The sequence below is a fragment of the Cebus imitator genome, unplaced genomic scaffold, assembly GCF_001604975.1.
Source record: "Cebus imitator isolate Cc_AM_T3 unplaced genomic scaffold, Cebus_imitator-1.0 Scaffold235, whole genome shotgun sequence".
Classification (NCBI taxonomy): domain Eukaryota; kingdom Metazoa; phylum Chordata; class Mammalia; order Primates; family Cebidae; genus Cebus; species Cebus imitator.
Window position 1 is genome coordinate 688478 of NW_016107550.1, and position 26227 is coordinate 714704.

The 26227-nt window shown below is 54.7% G+C and overlaps 1 protein-coding gene across 2 annotated transcripts in view; it reads right to left on the reverse strand.

Moving 5' to 3' along the window:
• The window catches only part of LOC108282091 (phospholysine phosphohistidine inorganic pyrophosphate phosphatase), a 152300-nt gene that overhangs the window by 72198 nt on the left and 53875 nt on the right, over window positions 1-26227 (reverse strand). Inside the window, exon 6 of one of the 2 annotated variants that reach the window (XM_017497857.1) lies at window positions 21753-21844. In XM_017497857.1, the coding sequence (XP_017353346.1) occupies window positions 21753-21844 (92 nt within the window). Of the gene's footprint in view, window positions 1-21586; window positions 21845-26227 lie in introns of those variants that run through there. The other variant, XM_017497856.2, reaches the window with a different exon arrangement.

Genomic DNA, 26227 nt, shown 5'->3' on the forward strand with positions numbered 1-26227 from the left:
TGCCTGGCTAATTTTTGTACTTTTTTTTTTTTTTTTGAGACAAGATCTCACTCTGTCACCTAGGCTGGAGTGCAGTGACGCGCTCCCACCTCACTGCAACCTCCACCTTCTAGGTTCAAGTGATTCTCCTGCCTCGGCCACCCAAGTAGCTGGGATTACAGGTGCACATCACCACGCCTAATTTTTGTATTTTTAGTAGAGACGGTCTCAAACTTTTGGCATCAAGTGATCCACTCTCCTTGGCCTCCCAAAGTGCTGGGATTACAGGCATGAGCCACCACGCCTGGCCAAATTTTTGTACTTTTAATAGAGGGGTTTCATCACATTGCTCAGGCTGGCCTCAAACTCCTGGGCCCAAGCAATCTGCCAGCCTTGGCCTCCCAAAGTGCTGGGATTACAGGCATGGACCACCTCACCCGGCCAACTTTGTCTATTTTACAGATAAGGAAACTGAGGCCCAAAGTGCCCTGAGCAGGAAGTGGCCTTGGGTGAGCAGCTCCAGAGCTGGGCTCATCTTAAAAATAGGTCATTGCCTCCCCTAAGTATTCCAGGTCCACACCCTGGAGAACGCAGGATGAGGGGAATCATTTTGGTTTCCTGATGGTAGACAAGCCACAAGAAAAACTTGGGGGTCCTCTGGTATGCCTCAGGATATCCCACATTTCCTCAAATCACCCGATCCTCTCAATAAGAGGCCCCGAATCACCACCCTCCACTAGAAGCCCATCTGCCAGTGTTGCTGCAAGCTGATTCTCTGATCCCTTGAGGCTGAACTAAAAATAATTCAACCCCTCCAATATTTAGAGAAATGAAGTGCCCTGAAATGTCGGGGGAGGCTGCACAAACCCAAAGAAGTGCTTCCCTCCTCTGTCACACCGCGGCTGCGGGAGCTGAGTGGCTGTGGGGGCCCTGCGCCGGCCAGCAAACCTGGGCTCTGAGGACAAATGTCCAAGCAGCTACGACCTCTGGGCAAGTCAGAAACCACTGTGGGTCTTACTTTTCTGCAAAATGGGATGGGAGGGAAGCAGCCAGAAATTTCCTAGGATTCTCCCAGGCATGTGAGTCTCAAAACAAATGGAATATCTGGCAACACAACTGCATCCTCCATCTCCTCCGGGTCTCAGCAGCACTCTTTGTGGCAGCTACACGCCCAGGGCATGGTGCGTGGCCCCCACGTGTGGAGCCGCAGCGGGCAGGGGGTGCACCCCATCATCAGGGGAGGGTGGCCTGTCCACTGTCTCCCCTCAGGCAGGCACAAGGTGGAACAGCTCAGAACGAACAGCCAGCTGCTCCGGTAAAGCCGCTGGAGTGGGCGGTGCAGATGCTCCATGGGATCAGGCCTCCCTTCCTCACACCAAACAGCCCACGGGGCGGAGAGAAGGCTCCCAGGAGACCACACTGCCAGGAAGCGGCAAGGCAGCGGCAAGGCTGGGAGCTGCTCAGGTTCAGGGAGGCTTACAGATCCCAGGGAGACTGACCGTGAGTGGGGAGGTGCTCAGCAGGCTCCTGTGGCCCCACATAGCGAGTCCTGCAGGGTGACCCCACATGGTGACCCCTGCAGATGGGAGGACCCAGCAGGTGGCTGGGCCTGGGTGGGAGGCTTGGGGAGGGGGAACTGGAATGGCAGTGCCTTGGAGCAGCACTCAGAGTGAAGGGGTCAAGGACACCGCCAACCCCCCAGAAGGTCTCCTGTCCACCTTGGCCCCTTGGCTGTGTCCTCCGCTTTCAGCATCACTGCTGGGCCCTGTGGCAGCACATGACAGGGGCACAGACTGCACACATTCATAACGGGGCGACTCAAGCCTGCAGCTTGTGTCTGCGCAGCCCAAATTACTCACACCCGCTAAAGCTCCGAGGTCTCGGGGATCATCGGCCCAGGCCCGCCCCGGGTACTGCAGTGGGGTGCACAGGAGCAGGAAACAGGAAAGCCAGCTCCTGGGCTGGCCTTTGCACCAGCTGCCTGGCTCTCTGGCCTCAGTTTCCTCGTCTGAGAAGCTGGGACAGCTGAGAATGGGTGCCCCGTGGGGACTGCCTGGCTGCCATCACTCATGAGCGCCATCCTCAGACACCATCTTGTGGGGCTGGGGAGGGGCTTTGGGAAGTTTGGGGCTCAAGGTGTCTGCTGCAGGCCTGGTGCTGGGGAGTGAGCAGGAGTCTCCACAGTCCCTCCAGCCTCCCCGCATAGCTGATGGCACAGCTTGCTCCAGGCTGGGCCCGCCAGACACCCACTATCTCTCAGCCCTGATTCATGAGGCCACCCACAGCCGCCAATCCAGCAACTTCTGGCAACAAGGAGGCTCTCAGGCACATGGGCAGAGCCCTGACACCCAACAACTCACTGGGCCACATGGACCCACAATCACCATGCTCCCAGGACCTCTCAAGGCAGCTGAGAGGCGGCCAGGGCAGGCAGGGAGACCGGGAGAGCGAGGTGGGGCTGCCAGCATTGGTGCTGGAGTCGGCCAGGCTCTGGGAGCACCAGGTTGCAGTGAATGTCTCCGATTCCCAAATTCTTTACTGAAAACCTGGAGATGGCAATGTTTACCTTCAGGCTTGCTGTATAAGAAGAAAAGTCCTTGGATGCTCCCTTTCACATTCTAAGTGCTAGATTATTTCTGAAAAGATGGCTGCTACTTTTATGGTTTATATATGCTGTGTTTATTATTTCTGTTGCTGGAGAGGCTGGGGAGCCTGGCAACTGGCATCCTACAGCAGAGCCAGGCCTCCATCCCTCCGTCTCTCAGCAGCAAAGGGACCTCGGAGAGCTTCCAGCACAGCCCACCAGGAGCCACAGCTCCAGCCAACCTCCCCGATCTGTCTGGTTCCCTGGGGTTGGTGTTACCGCAGGGAATTCGTTTTATTAAGCATATCAGGATCCCAGAGGTCTTCTGCCAATGGGGTGGGGGGGCATCTGTCCTGATTCCTGCCTTCAGGGATCCCTTCCAAAATGGCACCAGGCACCCCTCCCCTCACTAACCTCGCAGCCCTGCCCTGCCCATCCCTGGACACACCCTCCCCAGCCTTCTGGCCCACAGAGCCCTCAGGGAGGTTCTACTCTCGCTCTGGGACACAAAGCAGGGACTCTGGGTCCCTGCAGCTTGGTCTGCCTGGAGCCCAAAGCCTTGGCCTGCCCATGCCCTGCCCTGGCCCACCAGGCTGGGGGCTCTCCCAGGCTGCAGGGAGAGGGGCGGGAACAATGGGCCAGCCCCGGAGCTTCCATCCAGGAGTGCAGGAGTCTACTGGGACACTGCCGCTCCTCTTTCCTGGTTCCAGACAGGTCAACCCCTTCTCCCTCCCAAAGGCTCCTGCCAGGACAAAACAAGGGCAGCCTTCTAGCTGCGGGCAGCATCGCTGAGCCACAGGCCTCTGGGCAGGGTACTGAGGCAGGCACAAGGACAGGCCCAGGCCCATGGAAGGTGGCAAGGCCAGGCTGCAGCATGCGCAGGGGTGGGGGGACAGCCAGGACCGCGGCCGGCGCCCCACTCCGCCTCACAGGCCTGCTCCGCCCCAGCTTCCTTGCCTGTAACAGGACAGGAGATCAGTGGTTCTCAAGCCTTCCAGGAGTTTTAAAGCAGCAGAACCTCCCACCCCACCCCAGGCGAATCCTGCCAGGAAGCCCGAAAGAGATGAGAGCTGCTCTGTCTGAAGTAGGGGAGGTCCAGGAGTCCCACCTTGGTCTCCCCAGTTCCCCTGAGGGAGCAGAGCAGAGCTGGGGCTCCGGGGCGCACAGCCTGCGGAGCCGGACGCGGCTGCTCCCTCAGCACTGAGGCTCTGTGCTCCTTCAACAGGCGTGAGCGTCTCCTCCTGGCCCCTGGCCTGCAGGTCTTCACAGCATCCACCCCTAAAGGCCAGCACGACTGAAAAACCCACTGGATTAGGCCAGGCATGGAGGCTCATGCCAGGCTAATCCCAGCACTTTGGGAAGCTGAGGTGGGAGAATCACCTGAGGCCAGGAGTTCCTGACCAGTCTAGGCAACATAGCAACACCTTTGTCTCTACAAAAAAAAAAAATAATAATAAACTTTTTTTTTTTGTTTTTGTTTTTGTTTTTGTTTTTTTGAGACGGAGTCTCGCTGTTGCCAGGCTGTAGCGCAGTGACGTGATCTCTCCTCACCGCAACCTCTGACTACCTGGTTTAAGTGATTCTCCTGCCTCAGTCTCCTGAGTAGCTGGGATTACAGATACACACCACCACACCTAGCTAATTTTTGTATTTTTAGTAGAGATGGGGTTTCACCGTGTTGGCCAGGATGATGTCGATCTCCTGACCTTGAGGTCTACCCGCCTCAGCCTCCCAAAGTGCTGGGATTACAGGCGTAAGCCACCGTGTCCGGCCAAAAAAAATTTTTTTTTTAATTAGCCAGGCATTGTGGCATGTGTCTGCAGTCCCAGGTACTTGGGAGGCTGAGATGGGAGAATCACTTGGGCCCCAGAGGTCGAGGCTGCAGTGAGCTATGATCGCCCCACTGCACTTCAGCCTGGGTGACAGAGCGAGACCATGTCTTAAAAATAAAACCAAACCAAACCACAGGACTAACTTAAAACAGCATGGAAACAAACGGAACCAACAGTAAGCGCCACACGTGGCAGAGTGGTTCAGGGCACAGATGACGGAGCTGGGCTCCCGGGATTCAAAGGCTGTGCGATCCTAGGCAAGTTACTCAACCCTCTGCAAACTGAGGACAATGTCAGTTCCATCTCATGCAGATGTCTGGTGGGTAAACAGGCTCACGGAACAATTTCTGGTGGAGGGGGTCCCATGTCTGTCGCTGTGGTAGTCAGTGTTTTCCCAACAACCTTAGGAAGAATACGTGCTGCTATCACCATCCACAGTGGCAATGCGGAGGCACAGAGAGGTTAAGTAACCAGCTATGGCCACACAGCCGAGCGAAGTTTCACCTCCAGACTGAAGCCCCGGGGCCTGTGTGCTCTAACAATAGGCGCCAAGGACCCAGGATGAAAAGTTTCCCATGGAGAAATCTTTCAGGTGGAGTCTAGGACACCTGAGAAAATGCCAGATTCCATCAGTCTTTCCTTTCCTTTCCTTTCCAGGCCTGGAACTGTTTGTAAGGCCTCACTGCTACTTTATACAGTCAAGTCAATGAGATCCTCCCAGCCCCGTGTCAGCCAAAGCCACACCACCGACAGCGCCAGCCTGGGCAGGGCCGTCCTCGCTGCAGCCGTGCCCCAGCCCGAAGCCCCGAGAGCGCTCAGGCACCTACCAGGCACAGGAGGGAAGGACCGGTGCTCATGGCAGCTCGCCTGTCCCCAGGGGCCCTTGCCCAGCTTTGGAGCTTTCTGCAAGGCCCTCACACGATCCGCTTTTCCAGACAGGAAAGGAGGCATGCAGGGGTGGAGTCGCCCAGGCAGGTCACCGTTACGTGGTGGCTCCAAGATCTCATCCCCTGCCCTCCACCCCAAAGCCTGGCCTTTCCCCGGCCCTGGGCCAGGGCTGGTCAGGCTGAGAGCCCCAGCCCTCCCGTCTAAGCCATCCTCGGCCTCCAAGGAGCCGGTGGTGCCCTCTTCCTGCTGCCGGCTCTCTGCACGGTCACAGATACAGGAGATTAAAACAATAAACTAAAAGACAAGCCCCTTGCCCTGCGGTGGTAGAGAAAGAATCCAGCACCTGCCTCTGGGGGCTGAGCTCCCCAGCACTGGAGGAAAGACAGCGATGCCAAATTCCTGGCAGGGGCCGCCAAGCCTGTGGCACGCAGGGCACCTTCTCTGCGATGGTAGGCGGCCCTCACAGTGGCACTCTCCTGCCTCACACTCACTTACCAAGCCCTAGGGCCTCCGAGGGGTTTCTGACGCAGCAAAGGCTCTGCTCTGCCCGGCCCACTGTCCCCGAGCTCCCCCCTCCAGCCCCCTGAACCTCTCACCCCAATCCCCAAACTCTGCTGTTAGAGCCTGCACAGGCAGGGCATCGAGCAGGGCAGATGTGGTCTCTCCAACCCAGTGAACCCCGACTCATGGGATGGCCCTGAGCCCCTGCGCCCCCTCCACGCCTCAGCCCTGCATTCTGCATCTCACCGAGTCCTCCTGAGTCACCCTAGGCACACGCTTGGGGTGCAGTGCTGGGCTGGGGACTCTGCACTGCGGGACCCTTGGGGCCACATGGTCTTGCACATCTCATCGCCCTGCACACAGCTGAGCACACGGCAGGCGCCTGCAAAGCTGGGCTGTGTCTCGGATGCAGTGCGAGTGGCAGGAGCAGCCACCTGGGCAAGGACAGGGGTTTGTCCACTCACACGGAGGCAAGGGAAGACAGAGGCAGAGAAGAGCCATCCCCTCCTCGCCATGCTGTAGGCCCTGACCTTTATTTATTTAAATGAAAAGGCAACTTTTCCAGTCAAGCAGCTATCCTTCTGGGAGAGGCTGGTCCCCAAGGCGTGCCACACCCTGCCCGGGCCACACCAACTGGCACAAGGTCACAGGCAGCAAGGGAAGCCTTGACGCTATGCTTGGGCAGACGCTCTCCCCTCCCCATCTGAGGACACAAACTTCTGGGTGCCAAGATCCATCCACCCTCTACCGCCACCCCACTCCACCCCGCACAAAGTGAAGGCAGTGCCACTTTGTGGCACTGCCACTCTGGGGGGTGCAGCTTGCAAATCAGAGCACACGGTCGCTGGTAGAGTTTCCCAAGCCAAGCGGCCCCCTCGATGGTCTCAGTTTATATGCCTGTGATTCTATCCAGGAGTATAGGCCCTGCTGAATCTGCCCTCAGGAATATCTCAGGTGCCTGCAGAGGCCAGGCCGACAGCCCCAGGCCGGGATGCCCCTGGCACTCCACCCCTCCCTTCCCTGAACTTCCTCCTGCAGTCAGGTATTCACACAGCTCCTCTAATAAAGGCACTGAGGATACCCAAGAAATAAATCCAAAACAAATCCATTTTACAGACGAGAAAACTCAGGCTCAGCAGTTTTCCTGCCAGCAAGCAGTGGGGCCAAGATTTGAACCTGGGATTCTTCTAATTTCCAGAGTACAAGTCCTTCCGTGGTAGTCCCAGCCCAGACGAGCACCTGGACATCCCAGAATGCCCCTTCCCTGGGACACTTTGCCACCATTTGGCTAATCTTCCATAGGGGCCATAGGGACAATTGGGGCAGATATGCTGGCACTGTCCCGCAACACCCTTGCCAGCTGGGTGACCCTGAGTAAGTCTGCAGCTTCCCTGGAAAACAGAGAAGACCTTCTATGCCTACCCACGAGGCTTGGATGAGAACCACAAATGCAGAAATGGTCTGGGAAGCTGAAAAGACGTCTCCCAGTAGACAGAACTGTTTTTTTTTTTTTGAAAACGGAGTTTCACTCTTGTTACCCAGGCTGGAGTGCAATGGTGTGATCTCGGCTCACTGCAACCTCCACCTCCTGGGTTCAGGCAATTCTCCTGCCTCAACCTCCTGAGTAGCTGGGATTACAGGCACGCGCCACCATGCCCAGCTAATTTTTGTATTTTTAGTAGAGACAGGGTTTCACCATGTTGACCAGGATGGTCTCGATCTCTTGACCTCGTGATCCACCCGCCTCGGCCTCCCAAAGTGCTGGGATTACAGGCTTGAGCCACCGCGCCCGGCAGACAGAACTGTTGTTACTCAGTTTAACAAACGCCGAGTGTCCACCACAGGCAAGGTCAGGGACTTGGGTTACATGGCATGGGGCAATAAGCAGATGGAGAGAGAATGAGGATGGAAGGGAGGCGTGAACATGTAAAGGCACGAGGTGAGAAGGGACCCTGTGCTGCTGGGCTGGCATCAGACACACTGGTGTGGGCTCGAGGTTTAGGGCAGGCCAGGTGGGCCGGGTCAGCACGGGCACATGCGTGTGTCATGCCTGCATGCATGCTATGCCCACATTTCCTGCTTCTGTCCACTGCCCAGGGCGTGAGCAGCAATGCCCAGAGACCACTGGAAGGAACTGAGGCTCCCTAGAGAAACAGCTGATTCTGGGGCTGAAGTAAAGATAGAACAAATGAGCCTGAAACATCTTTTTGTGCCAAAAAGCAAGGAAGGGCTCAAAGAATGGTGAGGATTGCCCAAAGGACACAGGGCCAGCTTGGAGGGGCTGCCAGTGTCCGTGTCGGGACCCTCGGAGTATCCCAGTGATGACGGCTAACAGATGATAACCCGCTGAATTACATGGGAAGCCAGGAGCCCGTGCTGGCATACATAAATCAGTGGAAAGAAGAGAATTTTATTCTTTAAAGTAAGATGCCAGGAGCAAATATAAGGAGGAATGACAGTTACTTGGCGACCATCAGATAAATAATTCAAACAAGAAATATTAAGGACCACTAAAACTGGCGGATGAAGTGGGACTTCGCATCGCCTCAAAGCATCTCCCCACAAACATGTATCAGTCACAAAGGGGAAAAACACAACATTATGTGGTCGCCATTAAACAGGAGGTGAAAGTTAACATCACCAGTATCTGGGCAAGCCAACATCACGGGCCTGCGAGAGCAGGCACAGCACCACTTCCACGCCATTCCAGCCCCAAATGCGCCACCTGGGTCGCATCGTTGAGAAGACATCCCACAAAATGACTGTCTCGTAACCTTCAAAATTGGCAATCTCTGAGCGCTGAGGTGAGGACAAGGAAGTGCCCCAGGGTGGAGTGCAGAGACAGACCACAGAGCTGCCCGGCCCTGGACGGGTCTTCCTCTCTCTAGAGGAGTTCACGGAATAATTGGCAATTATGGGGTCTGTGTCTAGAAGGGCTTATGGGATTTCTTTCTATTCTGGAAATCTGAAAAATGATTGGAAAACGAGAAGGCTGTGGGAACTCCAGGGAGTGCCAGGTAATTCTTCTGGAGGGGAGACCATGTATTGGGTATAACAGAAATGAGCTTGGCACGGCAGCCAGCCCCCACCCCAGCTCGCACGGGATTAGCACATGGCCTTGAGAAGGGCTGGGGGGTGAGGGGACAGTGGATTCCTCAGACCCTTGTGATTGGGAGGACTCGGGAATTCCATCACCAGGGAAGGCCCTGAGGACATGGCAGGCTGAGGAAGAGGTGGCGGGACAGGTGAAGGGCACAGACAGCACGAGGGCTCCAGGTGGGATGGGCAGGAGGGAAGCTTGGTGGGTGGGGGGAGCGCAGGGAACACTGGGAGGCCTCCAGCACCCGGAGCGTGTTCTCAGGCCTCTGAGAAGGTGCCAGGGAGACAAGGAGGATGGGCTGGTGAGGCTGCCTGGGCCCCTCTTCCTGCTTCAAGCCGTGGGACTGCGGGGCTGCAGGACTCTGATGGTGGCCCTCGGCCCTGTGAGCCATGGTGTTTTCCATGCTCATTGTCTGCGCCTGTGAAGTGCAGCAGAGGAGAGCTGGTGTCCCGGGGGGTGGGCAGGCTTGAGGAGGTGTCGATACAGCAACCCCGTGGTTCTCGGAACCGGAGCCTCCAGGGCCGCAGGAGGCAGAGGGCACATGAGGGCGCGAGGGCACATGAGGGCGCAAGGGCACGGGGGCGTCTGCGAGGGAATGAGCGGGGTGTGAGCAGGCCCATGTGTACGGCCTGGGGTTTGGGGGAGCTGGGTATGACAGCGTGTGTGTGTGTGTATGAAGTATGGGGCCAGTGTGAGAGTGGGCGCCTGTGAGTGTGTGGCCTGGGCCTGAGAACCCGTGGGACCTGGCGTGTGCATGTGCGGATATGGGAACATGAGGGCATGGGGCCCCTGGTGAGCACACGTGGGCTCAGGTGAGCTCTGTGGCTGTGCATGCATCGGCCTGGCTCCAGCAGGCCTGGCCTGTCCTGTCCCCGGCAGCAGGGCGCCCTCTCGTGGCCTAAGCAGGCGGTGTGGGGAGGAGAAAATGAGAGTGAGCCCTGAGACCTCACCAGGGTGGGACGCAGGAGGAGGGGTGGGGTGGGAGGAAAGAGGCGGCAGGGAGGATGCCAGGTGGGTATTCAAGAAAGCCGGATGCGCACTGCCCTAGGGGCCTAGGGATCCTCGCTGGCCCCTGCCCACCACTCCCGGCTTCACCAGGCTCCTCCCTCCCTGCAGGGCAGGGGCTGGGGGGCTGTCCTCTCTGATGCAGGGCAGGCGGGCTTGGATGGCCTCATGGGAAGCATGTGGGTGGCCTGGGCCCTGTGGCAAGGCACCTCCCCAGCCGCGCCCACTTGGGACCACACTGCCAAAGACCAGAGTGCCAGGGCTGCCCCTCACGCCGCAACTGCAGGACTGATTCGCTGCACCCCTCCCGCGCTGGGGCAGCTGGGATCCTGCTCTTCCCCCTGGCCAAAGAGAGAGCGTGTGTGCATGTATATGTGTGTGTGTATGTGTGTGTATAAGCCAGGGTCTATGGCCCCCATGTGAGTGTGGCACGAAACGAGGCCATCCCTGCATGTCTCCGGGGAGGGGGACGCTGTGACAGAGCACAGGGCACGGTCCACTGTCCTTCCCCGGCATGGATGGCTGTGGCCCAGGAGATTGTGTTGAGTCTACAGTCATGGAGCCCCTGGCCCTGAGCTCCTGGATTAAACCTTTGTAAAGTGCAGAGCACTCCCTGCACGAAGCTTAGTAATGAGGACAGATGTGGGGGACGCCGCAGTCAGAGCGCAGCCTCCGTGCCACTGACAGGCTGGCTGGAGGTTCCTCACTAGGAGGCCTATTCTCAGCACCTTTCCCTCGCCCGTGAGAAGGGGCCCTGGTCAAGCGGGAGCTCTGCAGGCTCGGGAGTGGTGGGTGCGTGGGTGGGTTTCTGTTTTTAAAACCAGGTGGTTTTCCTTTTTAAGAATCCCCCAAATTCACAAACCCAGGGCAGGTGCGATTGTGCCATAAAAAATAACTCTTATTCTTACAGGAGTGTTATGAGGTAGCCCAGGTCCCTCCAGGGGACCAGCAGAGCAGAGATCTGTGATGCTGGGAGGCCAGCCAGGCATCAGGAGGGCGTCTTGAATCTCCCTCCCTGGAAGGAAGAACAACCACATTCACTTCATCCCCACATCCTCAATAGTGCCTGGCCATACATAGTAGGTGCTCAGTAAACATCTATGGGGACCAGGGAGCTAATAGAGGACAGGCTGTGGGCAAAGGGGGACCATCGAGATTTTAAAGGCTGTGGGGAAGGCCAGGCACTGTGGTTCATGCCTCTAATTCCAGCACTTTAGGAGACTGAGGCGGGTGGATCACCTGAGGTCAGGAGTTCGGGACCAGCCTGGCCAGCATGGTGAAACCCCATCTCTCCTAAAAATACAAAAATTAGCCCTGTGTGGTGGCATGCACCTGTAATCCCAGCTACCTGGGAGGCTAAAGCAGGAGAATCACTTGAACCCAGGAGGTGGAGGTTGCAGTGAGCTGAGATCGTGCCACTGCACCCCAGCTTGGGTGACAAAGCGAGACTCCAGGAAAGAAAACAAAAGAAAAAGAGAAAAGAAAAGAAAAAAGGCAGGCAGTAGGGAAGGTCAAGTCTGCCCCAGAAAGCCACCATGACCTTGTGGTGAACTGCACCCATGGGGTGGAGGGCACCACAGAGGTGGTGTCTGTCCCGCCAGCCCAGTCTAGCAGGACAGACCAAATGGACACCGTTAGGGAAGTACGCCACGCGGGGTGCAGAGGCCACACCATGGCGCGCCCTCACCCTAGGGGCCGAGCTTAACCTGCTCCTGTCCAGCCCACACAGCTGGGGCTCAGCCCCCCTTCACACATGAGGAAACCAAGACCCAAGCGAGGTGAAGATCGTGCTCAAGCCAGGCGCAGTGGCCCACGCCTGTAATCCTAGCACTTTGGGAGGCTGAGGCGGGAGGATCACTTGAGCCCAAGATTTCAAAACAAGCCTATGCAACACAGGGAGACAAAAATATTTTTAAAATTTAAAAATTATCTGGGTGTGGTGGCGTATACCTGTTTCCCAGCTATTTGGGAGGCTGAGGCAAGAGAATCCCTTGTGGCTGGGAGTTTGAGGCTGCCATGGGCCATGATGGTGCCGCTGCATTCCCACCTGGGAAACAGAGCAAGACCCCATCTCAAAAAGAAAAAACAAACAAAAAAAGCACAAAGAGACCACGTCTGAGTTTACATGGTTAGCACGCGGCAGAGGACTGGGTCGCACACCTCTTGGGGTCTCTGTGCAGCTGGACTCCGGCTCTAGAGGGTGTGGTTGGGCTTTTCTGTCTCCCTGCTACTCTGGTTTCAGCCCCTGGGCACAGGCAGAGTCAGAGAAAGACCCGGGGCCATCAGGCTGGGCCTGCGCGCAGGGCACTCCAGCCTGGATCTATGTTTGGAGGCTGGAGTGGGGACCTTGTCCCTGGCTGTCCCCAACCTGAGGACAACGGGACTAGAGGAGCACACTGGGTCCACATCCGGGGCTCACATCCTGGGTCCCACCCGTGACACAGAGGAACCTGTGCACAAATACAACCACTGCTGCAAGATGGTTGAAAATGAGAACTATGTCAAGCTGCGTCTGCAAGGGCAGGAGTCGGGGCTCGGGGCCCCTTTCCTTCCTGCTTCACTTTTCCAGGCTGAAAGACATGTAGCAATGAAAGGATGAAAAATGCAGGTTCCCTGATGGTCAGAACGCGGCAGCAACGGTGGATGCTGTGGGGGACACGCCCTCCCCGCCCTGGGCAGTAAGTGCCTCCAGCCCTGGCCTCGTCACCGAGCCGCAGCGCAGCAGCAGAAAGGCAGAGGCCAGCCCTGGGGTAGCGAGAGGACTCAGCTGGGACTCCAGGTCTCATGGGGCGGCTGCGTCGGGCAGGCTCTGGGCCCTGGGCACATCCAGCAGAACCCAAGTGGCCCAGGTTCAGGTTAAGGTTAGACAGCACTTTGGGCAGGCGGTCAGCCCGGCCAGGACGGTGGCCACCGCTCCTCTGCAGGCTCACTGAGGGCCCTTCCTCCCCTGCTTGCTGCGGCCCGGCCAGCTGCCCAGACCTGCCTAGACCCCTCCCACCCTCCCCCATACACTGGAGAGCACTTGGGTTCAGTGGACTTTAACCACAAAGGCAGCAATGATGGGACTCCTGGGGCTGTCACCTGTCACATCTCTGCCAGGCCCTCAGGTGGGGGTGGGTAGAGTCAAGTGACCGACCTCAGGGCCTTCCCTAGGTCAGAAGCCCCCAAAGCCAGGTCCTGCTTACGTCCAGCTCAGCAGCAGGTCGTGTGTGAGGAGGGGGCCGAAGCGGGGGAGGGCAGGAGCTCACCAGCCCTGTGACCCCCACACTGGCTACTCTTGTTTCGTGAGGCTCGGCCCCTGCTCAGAGCTCCGGCAGGACTTGGCTAATTGGGGGGTGACCTGAGAAGGTTCAGGGACACAGGTCTTGGAGAAAGGCAGAGGTGGGTTTGAATCCCAACTCACACTGGCAGGCTGTGCGGCCTTGAACAAGTTACTCCACCTCTCTGAGCTTCCATTTGCATATCTAAATTGTCGGGGTAAGAAGGTGAGCGCCTTCTCTGGGCTGTTTCGGGGGGTAGGTGAGCCAAGGCCGGGTGTGTGAGCGTGAGCGCTGGCCCTGCCACGAGGCACGCCTGTGTTATCCCCCTGCGGCTCCTGGGAACACGCTTCAGGGAATGTCTCGGGAGAAGAGCAGTGTGAGCAGCAGGCCCAGAGCATGTGCCTTTCGACGTTGGTTGAGCAGCTCTGGGGAGATGAGAGGGCCCTGCGGACCCTCCTTCAACCCCATCCCACTACTCCAGAGCCTTCTAGGACCTTGGAGAGACTTGCATGTTCCCAAGACGCGAATTCCTGGGGCCGGGAGGCGGCCTACAGGGGTCCTACCTTCTGGGCCAACCCCAGGCTTTGTGGCCTCACTCTGTGGCCACCTCCCAGCCTCCACCTGGGACCCCCTTCCTCAGCCCTGAGCCCACCACCCCCAGCCCACTGGTTACCACACTGGCCGCGCGAAGCCCAGCAGGAGAGTTCAGGTTTTAAAATCTTTCCCCTCTTGCCCTGGACACGAAGCAGTCTTGGTCAGGCACCAAGAACGCTAATGAGGGTCAGGTACCAGAAGGGTGACAGCTCCTCATCCTGTCTCCCCAGCCCCAGTGCCCCAACCAGACAGAGCCATGGGGGCCACGACAGGGTGTCTACCCCAGCTTCACCTGCTGAGCCGCGTGGACCCACCAGCCTCGTCTCACACGCCCACCTCCACCTCGGGTCTCCTCCCCGCTCTCCCAGGAGGCCCAATGTCCAGGACTGCCAGGTGCTGACCATGCCCAGAGAGCTCCCAGGACCGTAAACTGGGAGGCACACGGGCCTCCCTCCCAGAACAGCCAGTGATGGCCGGGGCGGGGAGCGACAGGGTCCCGCATGGTGGGGGCGTAAACCCGTCTGGCCTCATGTGGTCAGGCTGAACATACGCTTCTCCATGACCCAGCACCACCGCCTCTCAGCAGATCTGCCCCAGAAGGACTCGTGCCCATGTGTGCAGGAGACAGAAACCAGAACGTTCCTGGCAGCCTGTGCAGATAGGCCGAACTGGGACCCACCCAGATGTCCTCTCCAAGGGATGGGCAAAGGGGGGTGTTCGAGCCACAGAGGACGTGATGAATCAGCCACAGTTCAACGGTACAGTGTGGGATTCCGTTTGGATAAAACTCAGAGCAGGAAGAGCCAGAGCCGTGTTGGAGGGAAGTGGCCATGTGGGAGAACAAAGCAGACCCAGCCACTATGGCCACTGTGCCCGCAGTGGGACGGGGCGTATCAGTCAGAGACCAGGCCTTCTGGGGCGCTGACAGCCTCCTAGCTCTCGACCTCAGAGTGTTCGCTTTGTTTTTCGCTATGACGCGCATTCAAATTTTATTCACGCAGTATCACAATTGTTTAATGGCACACTTTATGTTATATATATTTTATCACAATTTTAAAAATTTCCTCTTGAGACAAGGTCTTGCTCTGTCACCCAGGCTGGAGTGCAGTGGCATGATCACAGCTCACTGCAGCCTCCTGGACCTCTTGGGTTTAAGAGATCCTCCTGCCTCAGCCTCCCAAGTAGCTGGGACCACAGGTGGGTGCCACCATATCTGGCTAATTGTGATTTTTCACAGAAATGAGGTCTCACTATGTTGCACAGGCTGGTCTCAAACTCCTGGGCCAATTATTTTTTACATTTTTAAAATGAAAGTATGACATAAGGCCAGACTTTCATGCCCGTAATCCCAGCACTTTGGGAGGCCAAGGCGGGCGGATCATCTGAGGTCAGGAGTTTGAGACCAGCTTGGCCAACATGATGAAACTCCATCTCTACTAAAAATACATAAATTAGCCGGGCGTGGTGGTGCGCACCTGTATTCCCAGCTACTCGGGAGGCTGAGGTAGGAGAATCGCTTGAACCTGGGAGGAGGAGGTTGCAGCGAGCTGAGATCGAGCCACGGCACTCCAGCCTGGGTGACACAGTGAGGCTCTGCCTCAAAAACAAAAACAAACAAAAAAAAGTATGACATAAAGTAGATTAGTGATTGTCCGGGGCTGGGTGGAATGCGGGGAGTGCTTTGCCAATAATAAACGATTTGAGGCTTTTTGAGGTGATGAAATGTTATAAAATTGATTGTGGTGACGGCTCCACATCTCTGTGAATGCATGAAAGCCACTGAGTTATACGGCATGGGAATTCTTTCTCAATAAGGCTGCTACAGAAAGAGACAAAAGAAAAAAGTATACAGGCTTAAATTGGGGCGTGTCCCCTTCCGTGTGACCTAAGGTGCACTAAGTGATGCCTCTGAGTCCAGAAGTGCCCACCTACACCCCAGAAGCCATAGCCTCCCTCCCGGGCAGGACCAGAGGGCCACCTGAGGGATGTCAGGGATGCACGGACTCCCTGCACGGTGGGTTTTTCCACAGGCCTGTTCCCTTGCCCTTCCCTGCACTACAGGATGAGTACCTGAGAAACCTGGGGTGAGCTCCCAAGCCCAGCACTGGCCCTTTCTCTCTGCCAGGGCTGGCTCGGACTGCCCTGGCTGGTCTGTTTACACACGAGGACAAAAGGAGGGTCCTGACTCCTGGGAGGCTGAGCAGGGCCACCAAAGCCTGGACCCCCCCTTGCTAGCCACTCACTTTGACATGTGACTGCTGAAAAGTGAACACCAGGTTCACTTCCTTCCCTCACACTCCATGTGGCACAGAAGAAAAATCTGCCGTGTTCCAAAGAGAATCCACAGCCTTCTCTTAACAGGAAACACTGTGATGTCAGTCGCTGTGAAGTCTGGGAAGACCCAGGACAAGGTGCTGCTTTGACGGCAGCGCTTCCAAGGTCAAAGGCCAGGCGTGGGGGCACTCTCCCTCCTGACCCACCCACCGCAGCCCTGCAGCCCCTCATTGTCCAGAGTGGTGCAAGGCGGCCGGAATCCTAGATCGGCCAGCCGCCCCACTGGGGGAAGCCCCTTCATCACCGAGACCCCAGCTAGAAGGGACTTTTCAGGACATCTGGAATCCCAGTCCAGGAAACTTTCCCTCTCAGAAGGGCAAACTGTTTGTCGAGAATGTTCTGGCTTATAAAACATCTGCCAGCCTTGGGTAAACAGTAAGAGAAGACCCAAGGCGAGTTTGGCGTAGCTGGTTTATTTACACAGCAGCTCCATGACCAGCATGGGTGCTTCTCAGGCAGTGGCACCTTTGTCTGTGCTCAGAAAACAGGGTGGTGGCTGCGCTATGTGGCGTGGAACAGGGAACAGAGTGATGGCGGACGGCGAGAGGTGACACTGCCTGGTTTCTGGCATGTCCATGGGAAGACGGGGTTGGTGGGGAGACATGGGGCAGGAAGGGTCTGCGGCTCAGACGTGCCAGCGGCTCTTCCTTCGCCACTGAGCACAGAGAGGGTACCTCGGAACTGGGCAAAATGTCCCTTCCCTGCATTCATTTGTCAGAATGGGAGGACACAGTGTTCCAGCCCAGTCCATCCTTCAAGGAAGACGAGGGCTGCCTTGACAGGCAAGAAAGCAAGGAGGGGCGACAGTACTGGGGGGCATGGGCAGCAGTGCGCTTACCCACTGGGCCCCGCCTCCAAACACGGGGCCCTGCCTGGGTCCTGGAGTGAAGCCTGGCCCTGTGGCTGCTGCAGAATGTGTCCCAAGGGCAGGACGTTCCAGGAGGGAAAAGTACAGGCAAAAGTACCTGCCCAGGGAACTGGGGGTGGCCAGGTCCCAATCCAGCCTCTGTGAAACCTCACCAGGATGACGCTTTCCTGGGGAGCAGGCCCTGCAAAACATTCCCTCTGGAGCCAAGGCCACATGGCGATCTCTCCCAACCCGAGGCTGCACTCTCTTTGGGCCAGTTTATAAGAAAAGTGGAAGAAAGCAAGAGGAATGGATACACCCACGGTGACAGGGAAATCCCACCGCCAGAGAGCAGCCAAATCCCAATCCTCAGCCCCTCTCCGCCTCTCAGACTCCGGATGGCTGCCTCAGAAATACAATCGTGTGTGCGTGTGTGTACATGTGTGTCTACTTGTACATGCCCCGCACTAGAAGACCTTGACTGAGGGCACACCCCGCTCAGAACCAGTGGGAGGCCTCAGTAGGCCCCTCCGGCTTCCCTCCCTTCCTGGTGCCAGTGGCTGGCAGGACTGGCTGAACGGCCCCCATCGGCCAACCAGCCCAGCCTGGACCGCCTCCCCGTCCTGCCCTGGCCTCAAACCAAGTGCGGGCGCATCTACTCACCACAGGGCTCTCTGCCACCTGGGCCCAGGACAAGGCCACTGCCCCTCCCTCTTCACTCTCCCAATTCAGCCAAGGCTAGGCCAGGGCCACCAATGGAGGACGGAGCCTGGAAGGCCGCCCGATGCCCAGCTGACCCAGCCAGTGCTCACTGGCTCCTGGAAGGTCTCTCTCCTTGGAGAGGAGAGGCACAGCACAGGGTTGTGACAACATGTCTCTGCTGCAGAAGGGACACAGCTGCTGCCCCTGGAAAGCTCACCTCAGTGCCGAACGGGGCTGTGCTGACTGCCCAGCTAGTGCTGCCCCTCACAGAGGTGCCAGAGGGCTGGGGGTGGCCCCGGAAGGGTGAGGTGCTGCTTCATAGAGCCTGGCTGGGGGCATGTCCTGGAGGGAAGGGACTCTGGCCCAGTGGCAGGGTGCCTGGCTGACTCCAGAGGCTGTTTGCTGGGCCTGCCACACATCCACAGGGAGCACCACACAGGCACTTCCAGTCCCAACACGGCCCTCCAGAGAGCGAGGCCCCATCAGGCTCCGCAGCCCAGCTCATCCAGGGCCCCCTGCTCCTCCAGCGCTCCAGTGCATCCGTGCACCGAGGGTGCCATCTGGAGGGAGAAGGGGACGGTTCAGGAGGAGGGCAGCTGCCACCTGGGGCCACCAACACCCTTGCAGAGGCCAGCGAACCTTTTCTAGTAGCCACATTTACAAAAGTTTAAATAAAGGGGTGAAATGAACACGAAATATCAGCATTTCAACACGTAGCCAATATAAAAAAATATTCAGGAGCTCTTTCAAATCCTTTCTCCCTACTCAGTCTCTGAAATCCAGTGTGTGTTTTACACTTCCTGCACGTCTCACTGGACGAGCTATGAGTCACCCCCTGCGGCTTGAAGCTACTGTGTCTGACACAGCACCTGGCCCTTCCGGGGCCACCCCTAGCCCTCTGGCACCTTTGCGAGGGGCAGCACTAGCTGTGGCAGTCAGCACAGCCCTGTTCGGCACTGAGGTGAGCTTTCCAGGGGCAGCAGCTATGCCCCTTCTGCAGCAGGGGCAGGGGCAGGTCCAGATTGTTGCCAGTGGCTGGGAGACCTCCCATCCCTTTAACCAGGGCACACCCACACACACAAAGCCCCACCACCTTTGATGCCCGTATGGTCTCCCTTAGTGACTCAGTCCCCACCTTAGCCAAGCTAACACCCTTCTCCCTTTGTCCTGCATGTTAACAAAGGCAGACTTGCATCCCGACAAACGCATCCAAAGAGCTGACATTTTAAATCTCTTTAGGAACAAACAGGCTAAGTCCCATTCTCTTCAACTGAGGCAGGTGACTCCATTCCTGGAGCTAGGCAGACATGCATGGTAGTGGCCACACATGTTCCCCACCCTGGCCATCTGCTGAGGGCTTGCTGTGTGCCTGGCACTAAACTGATTACTTTCCTATAGCATCTGAACACATGGACACACAGGATAACACACTGGGGCCTACTGGAGGGTGGAGAGGGGAGGAGGGAGAGGATCAGGAAAAATAACTAACAGGTACAAGGTTTAATACATGGGTGATGAAAGAATCTGTACAATAAACCCCATGACACATGTTTACTTATGTAATGAACCTGCACATCCTACACATGTACCACTGAACTTAAAAGTTAAAAAAAAAAAAAAAAGAAAAAAATGTGGTATACATATACCATGGAATACTACTCAGCCATAAAAAAGGAATGAAATCATGGCATTCACAGCAACCTGGATGGAGGTGCAGACCTCAAAGAATGGAGGTGCCTCAGGTCTGGAAAAGCAAACATCACATGTTCTCACTTCTAAGTGGGAGCTACATTATGAGGACACAAAGGTGTAAGAATGATATAGTGGACTCTGGGGACTGGGGAGGGAAGGGTGGGAGGGGTGAGGAATAAAATTGCATAGTGGGTACAGTGTACACTGCTCAGGTGATGGGTGCATCAAAACCTCAGAAATCGCTTAAGAACTTATCCATATAACCCAAAACCACCTGTTCCTAAAAAAAAAAAAAAATTTATTAACTTACCAAAAAAAAAAAAAAAAAAAAAAAAGATGAAGATGCTTGTAGAAAGATGCTATAAAACAGTGTTCAAGAAAAAAGGAGGCCGCAATACAATATCATCTCATTTTTTTTTAAAAGAGAAAAATCCAAAATATTACCAGTCTTTATCTACACAGAGAAGGCAGTGTGGAAGGATTTGGCAAACCATTGATAGTTTCTCTCTCTGGGGCCAAGTGCGGTGGCTCACATCTGTAATCGCAACACTTTGGGATGCTGAGGTGGGTGGATCACTTGAGGTCAGGAGTTCAAGACCAGCCTGGCCAACATGGTGAAACTCCATCTCCACTAAAAATATAAAAATTAGCCAGGCGTGGTGGCGCACATCTGTAGTCCCAGCTACTCAGGAGGCTGAGACAGGAGAATCACTTAAGCCTGAGAGGCAGAGATTGCAATGAGCTAGGATTGGACCTCTGCGCTCCAGCCTGGGTGACAAAGGGAGACTCCACCTCAAAAAAAAAAGTTTCTCTCTCTGGAAGACACAGTCATGGGGATGCCCACCCCATACTCTTCTTTAAACGGCATGCAGGTAACTGGAATCCGAAAAGCACCAACCCTTGCTGGTGTAGGGTGGGCACAGCTCCCCCATGGCCACCTGCTCATTCGTGGGCTGTAGGGGGATTCTCAGTTTATAGGGATTACCTGGCCTAGGCTGGCCCCAACTGAGGTGGCATGCAGGACAGACATGTTTTTCCTCCAAGGAACCGGAAGCAGCCCAGTGCACAACGCTGTATGGTTCTCCCTCCCTCTCCACCTTCTGCCAAGCCACACCGCTGTGTTCCGAAGCAGGGAGGAGTCACTTGTGCTCACGGGTCACAGATATGAGCTGGGCTGGTCTCCTGATGGCTGATGCCAGGCAGCACCCGACATCAACTACAGGTCCCTGAGGTCCACTGTCAGTGGGGAGCCTTCAACTGGGAGCAGCAGCAGGACCAGGCTCTGCCACTTTGGCAGGAAAGGCAGGAAAGGGGACCTGGGGGCCCCTGGCTGGCCTTTTGGAAAACATGTTCCTGTGGCTTGTGAGTGTGTCTCCCTCACTCCCTTAGGCCAGGCCTCACCACAGGGAGCCACGAAACCAAACTTCAAGGAAGAAAGAAGGCCCGTATGTCACGCATACCAGAGGCTCCATGGGGACCCCCAAGCCTGGAAGGGTCTGGGAGGTGGCTGGAAGGGACCAACTTCCTGACCCTGGACCCAGGTATGCTGAGCCTTCCTCACTCACCTTGCACTCAGCCACGGTCCCTAACCTGCAGGAGGGCCCTCAGAGCGATGGTCGGGCCCTCTGCTCTGTCTTCTCTGGTCCTGCCTAAGCAGACCTCTCAGAACAAATGCAACTGCCCCTGCCCCAAATCCAAGTACTCCAGGTAACCATGTTTCAACCAAGTTTCCCCAGCATCTACAAAGATGTACTTTCTCTGAATGGCCACAATCATAACCATCGAACATAAGGCAAGATGACACTCTGATGTCCAAGATCCTCTTGACAACAAAGCGGGCTGGAGCCCGGGCACCACGGGGCCCTTCACATGCCCCGGAGCTCCCAACACCTGGCGGCTGCTCCAGACCAGGCAGACTTTAGACCCCGCAAATAAAACACAAGCTTCTTCTCAAGATGGGGGTTCTGTTCCAGAGCACCCCTGAGCACCCTCGTGTCGTCTCCAGGCTGTCTGTCACCGGTGGAGAAGGTGAACACAAGAGAGCTAGGCTGTCCGAGGGGCTGGACAGCTACACAGCTGTAACTGCCACAGCGCAGGGTCTGCTCAAACTGCCGAAAGGACAGCAGCACAGATTCTCCCCGCTCCCCGGCGGGCGGCCGCCACAACGAACAGTGCCTTTAATTACTTCTCTCTGCACCACACACCGTTTCAAAACTCAGACCCTGTATCAAAAGCCACTCTACCTTATCACTGTCTGCTACGCAAGACCACCCAGCCCTGTTCTTAGAGGTCCATTACATACAACATGGTGAATGCCCACACACGGCTCTTTGATTTGGAAAGAATACTCCCTTTACTTTGAAAAACAAAACAGAATGAGAACGTGGCCATCCCCTGGAAGGAAGGTGAATGAGTGCATCCAGCTGGCACTGACCTGAACTTCCCGGTCCGCACCTGCAGCGCTCTCATTCCACACCGCTGGGCACCGCCGACATCACCCACGATATCGTCCCCAATCATGACGGCCTGTCACGGAAGTGAAATATGCTCAGAAGTGATGTCAGGAGAGTTTTATTCCTGGGCTCTTCATCTTCTATTTGACATAATAAATGGCTTGATTTGATGTTTAAAACCACCATCATACAAATTAAACAAGATAATATTGTCATCGTATTGATTAAAAGTCAACCCACCTGGAATATATCTCACGCTGCCCCTGGAGGCCATGGCTTTGAAAGGTATATATTTGTGCAATTTGAAATCAATCAGCAGACATCAAAGTGATTTGGCACCGCAAGGACGTGTGGGGAGGCTGAACGCTGCCCTGGCCTCTGCTGAAACACAGGCTGAATTTTACCTGACCCTAAAGATTCTGTAGCCTGGTTATTTGCCTTGGATTCTACGAAAGTGAAGCAAATCTCTGGCAAATCTTTGTAAGTCTGGCTTTATATAGGTTTTGCTTTCAGTGATGAAGGTATTGCCTCAAAAAAATTTATTATACAGCCGGGCTCAGTGGTTCATGCCTGTAATCCCAGCACTTTGGGAGGCCGAGGCGGGCAGATCACGAGGTCAGGAGTTCAAGACCAGCCTGACTAACATGGTAAACGCATGTCTCTACTAAAAATACAAAAATTAACCAGGTGTGGTGGTGTGCGCCTGTGATCCAAGCTACTCAGGAGGCTGAGGCAGGAGAATTGCTTGAGCCTGGGAGGCAGAGGTGGCAGTTAGCCAAGATGGCATCACTGCACTCCAGCCTGGAGGACAGAGAAAGACTCTGTCTTAAAAATAATAATAATAATAATAATATACAAACCAAAGTACACACACGCACACAGATGAAATGCTCACAGCCTATCATTTAAAAAAGTAGCCTTTAAGATACACTCTCCCACCTGAAACACCCGGAAAACCAAACTATGAAACAATAGCTTTCAGGACACTGGACATCAAGCAGTGAAGGACAATGACTTCTGAGACACAGGAAACAAGCGAGGTGGCCCCTGCGACTGCCCCCAGCGTACTGCCTTTGACGCTTCCAGACTGTGGGCACGGGGGATGGACTAAAGTGTGTCCCCCACAAATTCATATGAAAAAGAGGTGCTAGCCCACAGTGTGACTGTATTTGGAGGCAGGGCCTGTAAGGAGGTAATTAATTAAGGTTGAATGAGCTCAGAGGGGGCCCTGATCTGACGGCACTGGTGTTCTTATCAGAGGAAAAGGCACCGGAGTGCCCTCTCCATGCAAGCACAGAGGAGAGGCCATGGGCGGACACGGCAAGAAGGCAGCCGTCTGCAAGCTGGGGAGAGAGCCCTCATCAGAAACTGGACTTGCCAGCACCCTGATCTCAGGCTTCAAGCCTCCCAAACAGTGAGAAAAAGTTTCTGCTATTGTATGACAGTCTGAGCTGACTAATATGAGGGAAATGTAGGTGGAGCCCTGTAGGATCCCTGAATTGGGAAGACAGAGCTAGGACCCTGGGGAGACCCAGGAGCACAGTCCACAGGACAGAGAATCAGAAAGGAAAAGGCTGCATGGAGAAAGAGCTGTGGAGGTTGTGGAGGGTCCCCTTGGTACTCAATAGACCACTGCTAGTGCACGTAAGGGCGGAAACTCCCTGAGCCTGGGAAAGAACCGCACCAAATAACTAGAGAAAATGGTGCCTGTGTCTCACACAGGACTGCGTATGTCCCTACCAGCCAGGCTGGGAAAGCTCACTCATGATACACAGGGCATTGGGTAGGATCTCAGAAGCCGCTGGCTTTGCTGGTGAGGAATGATTCATCCAGGGCAACCCCTGCCCCGGTGCTGCCCCCAAATCTTAAAAGCAAGATCTGGAAGGATCAAACTGTTTCCAAGTAATTTAATTGCATCCTAGAACAAAGTTTGAAATTATTTACGGGCACACAAAAATATCTAAAACCCAAAAAGAAGATAAAATTGATCATACCTGGTACCCAATAAAAAAATGATCAGACATGCAAAGAAGGAAAATATGCAGAAGGAGGAGAAAGATCAGGCCATCCAAACTGAGCCAGAGCTGAAACAGATATGAGAATGAGCAGACAAGAGCATTAAAGTAGCCCTTGTATTTGTATTCCATAAGTCTCAAAAGTAGAGAAGTGGAAGATAAAAGAAAAAATCCAAATCAAGCTTCTAGAGAGGAAAACTAAAATGTCAGGGATCAAAATTCGCTGGGTGAGATCAGTGCCAGAAGAGATACTGCAGAGGAAAAGATTAATGAACTTGGAGACATGGCAATAGAAACTACCCAAAATGAAACAGAGGCAGAAAAATCATTTTTAAACGTGAACAGGCATCAGTGAGCTAAGGCACAACTTTAAGCAGCCTGATTTCCATGCAATGAGAGTTCCTGAAAGTGAGATGAGCTGGGCACAGTGGCTCACACCTATAATCCTAGCACTGTGGGAGGATTGCTTGAGCCCAGGAGTCCAAGGCCAGCCTAGGCAACATGGCACGACCCTGTCTCTACAAAAAATTTTTTTTAAAATTAGCCAGATGTGGTGGCTGAAGCCTGTAGTCCCAGCTACTTACAAGACTGAGGAAGTGGAGGATCACTTGAGCCCAGGAGGTTGAGACTGCAGTGAGCTGTGTTCGTGCCACTGCACTCCAGCCTGAGAGACAGAGCAAGACCCTGTCTCAAGATGAGAAAAACAAAAAAAAAGTGAGACAAGAGAAGGCACAAATATATTTGAATAGTGAATGAAAAATTTCCAAACTTGATAAAAATAATAAATCCACAGACCCAACAGCCCAGTGAACACCAAACACAAGAAACATGAAGAAAACTGTATTAAGGTACATCATAATCAAATTGCTCAAAACCAGTGACAAGGAGAAAATCTCAAAAAACAGTGAGACAAAAAAGACACATGTCTTTTTTTTACAGAGAAACAAAGATAAGACGTTAGATTTCTTGTTGGAAACAATGCAAGTGAGAAGACTGTGGAGTATTGTCTTTTAAGTAGTAAAAGAAAAAAATGCCCATCTAGAATTCTATACCCAGCAAAAATATCTTTCCAAAACAAAGATGAACTAAAGATATTTCAGATATCAAAGTGGAAAGAATTCATCACCAAGAAATCTACCCTACAAGAAATGTAGAAGGAAGTCCTTCAGGCAAAGGGAAAATGACAACAGCTGGAAATACACATCTATACCAGAAAGGTGGCTTGTGGACATGTGCTGACCTTCTGCCCGCTCACCTCCCTCCTCTGCTGGCTAATTCCTCTCAGGCCTTCAGGACTCAGTTCTGGTGACCACTACCTTTCCTCCACCCCAGGCTGGGTTGCGTGGCCCTCCCAAAGCACTCTGTGATCACTCCCTAGTGCCACCCATGTCATACTGCAGCGTAACAGACTCTGCTCATCCCATTCTTCCAGAAGTAGGAGCTCCTATAGGGCAAGGAATCTGGGCTGACAACTGGCACTCGGTTGACGCTTAGCAACCGTGTCTTCAGCAGATGTGTGCTCTGCATTATCGCATGGCCAGCTGTGTCTGGACACACTTATGAGGCACAAATAAGACTTCCCATTGGTCACCTATGTGGAGTGGAGGGAGTGCACAGTCCATGCCAGTGTGGCCAAAATGTCAGTCACTTGTGGGCCTCCTTTTGCCACATTAACATGTTATTGCTTAAATGGACTCATGCTCTTTTTTTTTTTTTTTTAACATAAATATATGTAATTTTAAAGAAAAAACAGCTGGGAGTGGTAGCTCACACCTGTAATCCCAGCACTTTGGGAGGCCGAGGTGGGTGGAAAATTAGCTGGGCATGGAGGGTGAGGCAGGCGAACTGCTTGAACTTGAGAGGTTGAGGTTGCAGTGAGCCGAGATTGTGCCACTGTACTCCAGCCTTGGCGACAGAGTGAGATTCGGTCTCAAAAAATAATAATAATAATAATAATTTTAAAGAAAAAAAAAACAACCAGCCTTTCTCTCTCCCCTACCCCAAAATCTGATTAAAAGCTTCAAAGTAGGCTGGGCATGGTGGTCCATGCCTGTAATCCCAGCACTGTGGGAGGCTGAGGCGGGCAGATCACTTGAGCCCAGGAGTTCCAGACCAGCCTGGGCAACATGGTGAAACCCCTTCTCTGCTAAAAATACAAACACTAGATACGTGTGGTGGTGCATGCCTGTAGTCCCAGCTACCTAGGAGGATGAGGCATGAGAATTGCTTGCACCCAGGAGGTGACAGCTGCAGTGAGCCAAGATACAGCATTGTACTCCAGCCTCGGGGCAGAGTAAGACCGTGTCTCAAAAATATAAATTAAAATAAAAACAAAAAGCTTCATGGCCAGGCGCGGTGGCTCAAGCCTGTAATCCCAGCACTTTGGGAGGCCGAGGCGGGTGGATCACGAGGTCAGGAGATCGAGACCATCCTGGTCAACA